General features: G+C 34.9%; 1 protein-coding gene across 1 annotated transcript in view; it reads left to right on the top strand.

Annotated features, from left to right (window-relative positions):
- Nucleotides 1-7813, top strand: part of LOC109545046 (serine proteinase stubble) — a gene marked incomplete in the record, with an annotated part of 47849 nt that overhangs the window by 11043 nt on the left and 28993 nt on the right. The window contains 6 exon segments of the mRNA XM_048662098.1: nucleotides 100-249; nucleotides 302-523; nucleotides 583-701; nucleotides 1035-1144; nucleotides 1290-1522; nucleotides 3183-3238. Of these exon segments, the coding sequence (XP_048518055.1) occupies nucleotides 100-249; nucleotides 302-523; nucleotides 583-701; nucleotides 1035-1144; nucleotides 1290-1522; nucleotides 3183-3238 (890 nt within the window).

Below are 7813 nucleotides of genomic sequence, written 5' to 3' on the forward strand. Positions count from 1 at the left end.
AAGTTCGTACTACTTCAGTACTACCTCAGTGAAATAACCATGATTTCAAAAGTATGAAATTCAAAGAATTTTGCAAAATATTTGGCATTTTTGTTTCAGCTAATTTAGTTGCAAGTGGTTCTCCTCCAAGTGGTAGCAATCCACCAAATGAACCAGCATCAACTAGCCCGTCAACGGTCACCTCCCCAACACGAAGAGGACAACGAAATAACACATCTTCGGGGAGTCGACCAACTGGAGGTTCCACAGGTTAGTATCCAACTTTTCCGTGGAAATAATAATACTACATTCTAGTCTACAGGCTCAAACTCGCCGACTGGTAGCGATTCTGCGTCAAATCAATCACCTCCAAATGGTGCAGCTCCACCTGACGGCCAGCCTCCAGACGGATTGGCTCCTCCTTTACTGGGGAACATCGTTGCAGCTCCAGGCTGGAATCAACTTCCAGAACCAATTGATAGATCTGACAGCATTGTGGTATCAGCTGAAGAAATAGATCAAACTGCAAATATGTTTGACAGAAGTAACATTCTGACTAGATTTCATGACTCTTTGTGTTGAAATGTGATGTTTCTTTTTTAGTATGTGAAATGTATCATTCGAGGGTGACTAGGATCCCGAACCAAACACCCAAGTCAGGTAATCCGGTTGTAATGATTTTTGGAGGCACTAACTCAGAGGAAAAGGAGTTTCCTCACATGGTAAATGTTAATAAATTTAAAAAACCTAAATTAATTACTAACAATGTAACCAAGGAACAGAATTAAATTTTTATTGTCTCGTATGTGGTTGTCATAAATACTATTCGGTCAGGGGTTGCTTTTCTAGACACGAAAGAAAATCTGAATCAAAACAAGCAAATAATATAGATTAATCAAAGAATGGGAATGAGAGAACGAAAACTAAGTATAGAAATTAAATAACATTAAGTCTAAGTTATTCCAAAATTAATGCAAACTTATCACTTAAACAATAACTACTTCAAACTACCCCTTATTATTGGCCAGTAAATAACTAAGTTTTTTCTTTTTCAGGCAGCTCTTGGTTATGGAGACCCGAATGCGAGACGGTGGCTTTGTGGAGGAAGCCTAATTTCAGAAAACTTTGTCTTAACTGCGGCACATTGCATCTCAACTTCAACTCTGTAAGTGCCCACATTCAGTTTGAGTAGGCAGTGTAAGAAAATACTATCCAAATACAAAATATCATTGACTCCCTCAACAATATGAATGGGGCATTATAAAATACAATATTTTGTAAAAATCTAACGGTAATAAAATCTATTCCAGAGGAAATGTTCGCTACGTGAAGTTTGGTAGTCTAAGCGAAGTTCAGAACAGTCCAAGTACCCAATTACGCAATGTTGTTCGGACTAYGACTYACCCGCACTACGATCCCGTTACTCACTACAATGATATTGCTTTAWTACAATTGGACAAACCCGTAGACATCAACAGCTATGTCATACCAATCTGCTTATTTTCGTCCAACAATTATGAAGACAGAAATGTAATTGCCACCGGTAAGTATATCTTGAATAATAATTTCAGTTTATTGATAGTTTATATCCTTATCAAGTTGAAAATACTATCCAACTWTCTAAAGTTAAATCAGGCAATGTTTTTATGCATTTGAATAAACAGRAAAGAACTACTTATTATTATCATTAAGAATATTACCGAAGGAAATGTAGTAGCAAAAGTATCCATCCATAGTCATCCGTGTCTTCCTTCGATGACTGGTTCTCCAACTAATGTTGCTGCTACATGTATACTAATACGGTTTAAAACACCTTTTTAAAGTAATTTTTTTCTAATATTAATCTCAATAAGATCTCAATAGAATCATGGTAATACTTGCAAAAAGTGATATATTTGGTCCAAAATTCACGCTTCTTTGTGGATAATTTAAGGGTAATCAATGTGTAGATTGCTTACAGGTGTGAACAAAGAATTACGTTACGAGTTCCCATGTATCATTCAAATATTTATTTCTCTTTCATAGTATCCTAGTTATCCTATCATTTTATAGTATTGCCGTCAGCAATGGGTCCATTATCTCATTCTCCGAAATTCAACTGCTGGTTTTTAAAGATCTTGCCACTTTTATAAACACAAGTTTACAATACGATGCCGGCGAAGACCAAACTGACCACAACAACGGAAATTTTTGAATAAAATATGGTTTAGCTTTTAAAGAATTATAGGGTCCAATCATGTCTTAGAGCTGTTAGCAACAAGACTTGAAAGTTGCTTACAAAAAGACTAGCTTTAAATCCAGAGAAATCGAACTATGCAAAAAGAGAATGGCGATTGTTTTGTTTTTTTGAGAAGTTTTTTGWTCTGTGAATATTCTAAAGAAATGACAAGAGTCATTCATTTGCCRCGATCTGCGTTGAGCTTAAAACGGTCAGTTTTTCCTTTGGCCGGCAACCAAGCCCATRCCTAGTTATTCGTCATTYGTCCATTTGGTTGAATTGCACATTCTACATCAACCATTTRTCGGCAGAGATKATATTATTCSATCTCTGCATATAAAAGTGTCTAATGGTCGCATGAAMCAACATGTTATAGCTTCTCAATTGATCTCAAGTATTTCAATTCAGCATTTCCTAAAAAGCAGTTCGAAAGAATATCGACCGGTGTCATTGATGATTCAGAGATTGGTTAGCTCATTAAAAATGAACTTAGTCAATTAAAATAGAACAATGTCCTTACAAAACTTCAAATAATTTTAAATTGGCATTGAAAAACATGGCAAACGATTTTCTTGGAAATATGCGAGCAAAGAATTACACAAGATTCCAACAACTCTTCAAGAACTTGAAAATGCTTGACTGATTGCATTACATGTTTTACATGGACATTTCTTAGGGCATTCCCTTCGCGTAAAATATTGCTTTAGTGAGTAATGTAGTAGTAGAAATTACGGCAGATTACTCAAAGSCGCCTTAATTACYTTAATACTTGTACCTATGTGTACCATTTAAATAATAGTCAAACTGTTCAWTSGGGCAAATCTGTCTCTCTAAGAAAATACACCATATAAAAGCTGMCTAAAAAGTTCCCTTGAACTGCTTTTCTCATTTAACCACCTGGGTGCGATGTAAMTGTTGCAACATTATGAATTGTTTGTTTTATTGCCTTATTKCCTTATTTTTTGTGTCATTGTCGTCTATATAGGATGGGGTAAAACGGAGTCTGGATCATCCAGTCTAACTCTACAAAAAGTCGGCTTAGTCTACAAAAACTATTCACTCAAGCGGAATGCCAAGAAGTGTATAAAGTAGTTTCAGAAGAGCAGTTGCCATTAGGCATTCAGCAATCGATTCAACTTTGCGCTGGAAGTCATTCCGAGAGCAAAGATACGTGCCAAGTAAGTATGCTGCTTTTTTGCAGAGTGCGCCTGGTTGAATTATTAGTCAGAACTCTTGAGTTTTACTCTAAGGGATATTTGAAAGTTTTTGTTTACTAATACTTTATCGATGCGATAGTATGAACCGTGAAGCAAAATAGTGCAATTAAGTCTAGTTTCCTTTGAATTACTTACATTAGGAATGTTTTTGGTTGGAGAGGCACTCAACTACCAAACTTTGGCGTAGGAGAAGTTATTTCGATGTTAAATATTTGAATGATCAGTAGTTTTCGAGATATGACTGGTAACCACTCTTAGTAAAAGTTACATAAATGGAAAAAGACAAGTTTTTTGAACAAATTTACAACGAAATATCAACAATCAGCATACCTGGAGAAATTCTTATAGTGGGAGACATAAACAGGTAAAAAGTTAAATGATCTGACGGTGAGTCCATTCGAACAAGAGATTGATAACGACAATGGAAACCGATTAATTACAGTATGCGAGCAACTAGACTTAAAAATTTAAAATGGCCTGAACCAAACCCTCCTAAAATTTCAAATCAAGCCTATACAGAAAACGAGCTAACAAAAAACTCAAGGCACGTTGAGGCGAAAACCCAGATGAAGATTGTGATTGCATTATGTCAAGCATTAATTAAGCCACGAAAAAAGCACTAGGTTTAGTAGAAGAAAAATTGAATATTAGAAAATTATATTGGTGGGAGGCTGATATTGAGAAACAAATAGAGGAAAAAAAAAACTATATCAAATTTACTTATCTCAAAAAACAGAGAAGGCCAGGCAAAATCACAATAGCGTACAATCAAAGGTAAGAAGAATGGCCAGTGACAAGAAAAATATAGCATCTACTCTAAGGTTTGAGAAAATAGACTCTTATTTAGGAGGTCGAAGAAGTACTGAAAGTTGGAGAATCGATAGAATCAATTAGAAAAGAAACGACCAGAGATATAATTTCGCCAATATCAGATAGAGACTGGGATACATACTTAAAAAACTTTTAACGGAAGAAATAATGGAATTTCAAGGAGAATAAATAAACGATGCCGTTAGAACGATAGGAGCTCTTACCTTTAACATTTCCTGCTCCAGTTAAAAACGTATTCACATCCTTAATAAGCGAAAAATCTGCCGGACCAGGAAATATCCCAGCTGAACTTATTAAATACGGTACTGATCAACTGTTTGTGAGACTACGAAATATTTTCCAAAAATAAGCTATACGGAACCAAAGTTCCAAACGAGTAGAAAACATTATATATATCCACAATTCATAAAAAAGGAAGGAAAGATATGTGCGACAATTATAGAAGCCTATCTGTGACAAGTACGCTGAGCAGAATCTACAGCAAAATAATAAGAAATAAAATGGAAAATCAGAACGAAGGCATGGAGGCAGAAGAACATGCCGGATTCAGGGCCGATAGATCCACTGTAGATCATCTGTTCTGTATAACCCAAGGTATCAAAAATAAAATGGAGTATGGACAAGAATTGCATTTACTATACGTAGACTGACGAAAAGTATACGACAGCGTACCACTTAATTTACTTTGGAAGGCTTTGGAGAATACACACATAAGCGCTCAGTTAATTAAAGCAATTAAAAAGTTTTAAAAAAGTCAAAATAAAACAGAGGCTAATAAAAGGGTTTTAAGTGAATTAAGGTCTAAAGCAAGGTTGATGTATTTCGCCAATGCTCTTTAAGAATTATTTAAAACCAGTCCTTAAAGTATGGAAAAGAAAATGCCAAAATTATATTAAATGAAACCATTTTATACCAGAGATTAGTAGGTCTACTAATCTCTGTTTATACACCTTATGTTTCGTCGACGATCAAATTGCAGTAACCCAGGAATATGACGACTTGGAATATATGACTCGAGAACTGATAGAAGAATACAAAAAATGGGCTTTGGAGGTCAATATAAAAAAGACAGAGTATGTGTGAATTGGTGAAACAAAACAAGGTCTAGCGTTAAATACGGGACAGCAAATTAAGAATTGTGGCAAGTATAAATACTTAGGGCTTAAAACAACAGCGGACGAACCACTAGACACAAGAGCCATAAAAAACTGAAATGTGCAAGGAAGAAAAGCGATAACTCTAATAAATGGAATACTCTAGGACTTGAATATATCTAAACAGAACAAAAAGCTCATATACAACTCCGTCGTCGAAAGTATTGTTACGTACAGTTCAGTAGCCAGTAAGTCTGGCCAATCGAAGACAGAACACAGAAAATGCTGTACGATTTACAACAGTAACAGTTCTGAACAGAAACGAGTATTGATTGGGCACCGGAAGACGACGGAACTTATAAAATCGATTTTATATATGTACATTGACGTGTATATTTGTATTACATTTTGTACATATGGTTTGTTTTTATTTTCGTCAGAAGATATAATATGATATTTAAGGCGGAAAAAGATACAAGGTTAAAAGTAAGCACGGTTACGTTTCAAAAAACTGAAAAGAAATTCTAATAGCATCAAGTAGAGTAAGTCCTTGGATTTTTCCGTTTTTAATTCGCGAAAGAAAGTTCATTAAATTCCTAATTTAATCGACACCGAAACTATAGGTAAGAATAAAGAAGTTACAAAGTGCACACTTTATTGGGAACACCCTATACATGCAATTTCTAGTATCAGTTAATTCAGGTTAGTTAATTAATCAAAAATTGGACCGAAATAATTTTTTACAATTTATGTAATATGAAATAAGCAAAAAACAAATAAAAACACAAAAAGGTAGAGCCTTTGCTGTACAACATACAACTCAAAACACAATAGTCAATCAACAGCCCTTATCCAAATTTGTATTTAATGTTGCTTAAAATACTAAGATTATTTCCACTAATTGTACTAATTATCCAATTATGATTCTGGCGGCCCACTTCAAATTCGCAAGAACAACAAATGGTACCTTATTGGCATAACTTCAGTTGGCTTACAGTGCGGCCAAGTGAATGTTCCCGGAGTATATACACGGGTAGCACCATATTTACCGTGGATTCAACAATACATATTTAAATAAAGTATATTGGAAATAGCTCACCATGACGCGCATTAAAAGAGAATATTGTCATTCAAATATATTTAATTAATTATCAAAATGCAATTCGATTTCATCAAATACCTAATGCTACCAGTGTTAGGATGTGCGATGTATTCAGTTTCAATTAGATTCACCATAAAAAGAAGAATGCTGGAGTACTTTTCCCACGTAATGAGAAATCCGAAATATGAATTGCTCCATATTATTATTCAAGGAAAAATAGAAGGAAAATCGTGGTCCTGGTCGCCGAAGAACAACTTGGGTCAAGAATTTCCGCCAATGGTATGGGTTAAGCACCACGACACTCTTTAGGTCACCTGCCAGAAAAGTGAACATCATGCGACTGATCATAAATGTTGCTCATGCAATTGCAATGCTGTGCTATGAGGACACGTCACTTGAAGAACAAGAAGATCACAATTCAAAAAAGTTTCAAAATTTTCGACGTCATACAATGAAGTTTATAATACATGCATATCTCGAAAATGTTCCTAACATAATTTATTTTCTGATGAGATATTTTGCAAAGGCTCCATTGCATCCCAATAGAAACATTTTTTTGCGCACAACACATACTTAAAACGAAATTTGAAATGTTTGTATTCAACCAAATAGAGCCATTTTGAAATGTTTCAAGCAAATCTCATATTTAGTGGCTAGTAATTCTTTAGGTCGACGCTTTATTTTTCACCTGTACCAACAAAGTGATATAATGAAAAAAATATGAAATTAGCCATATAATTACAGTCAAAGCCGCTTCTTTTGAAAATAGTTAAAAGTTACTGCCCCGTTGTAAATAGTTTGGTTCAACTTTACCGTTATTTATGATATTCTAGTGGAAAATCTGTTTTCCAGATACTACAAGGAGTCAGTTGAAGCACCCCCGATTTGAATGTGTATCCAAATCAATTTGCGCCGCAGATGCAAAGATTAGCTCAAATGCTAACTCATTTGTTGCCAAATGATTGCAAAATTTGTGACACCTGACAGTGGAAATTCGGTATGAAAGGGTCAAATTTCATGAAAAATGTGTTTGTAACAGTAATAATTTACGTTTGTCCGGGAACTTGAAAATTTTAGTACGGTAAAAGTACGGGACTGGAAAATAGTGAATCATCAAGTACAAACTGGTTGCACGTAACTGAATTTAGGACGGTGTTTTTCGAATCTCATGCAACTTATGGTTATAACTAACTCTTCTAGATTATCCAACTGTAAATGTCATATCTTTCTTAGGAGACTTGTAGGAACATGATGAATAATGGTTAACATAATAATTTCAATGCTCCCGTCCTTTCCTTATCGGGGCTTGTGACACATCTAAAACATGTTCTTGTTTTTGAAGTGATAACTTCTTATGGCGTAATGGAGCGAG

Source organism: Dendroctonus ponderosae, unplaced genomic scaffold (assembly GCF_020466585.1).
Source record: "Dendroctonus ponderosae isolate FM_Combo_2020 unplaced genomic scaffold, Dpon_F_20191213v2 Dpon_F_20191213_1, whole genome shotgun sequence".
NCBI classification, from domain to species: domain Eukaryota; kingdom Metazoa; phylum Arthropoda; class Insecta; order Coleoptera; family Curculionidae; genus Dendroctonus; species Dendroctonus ponderosae.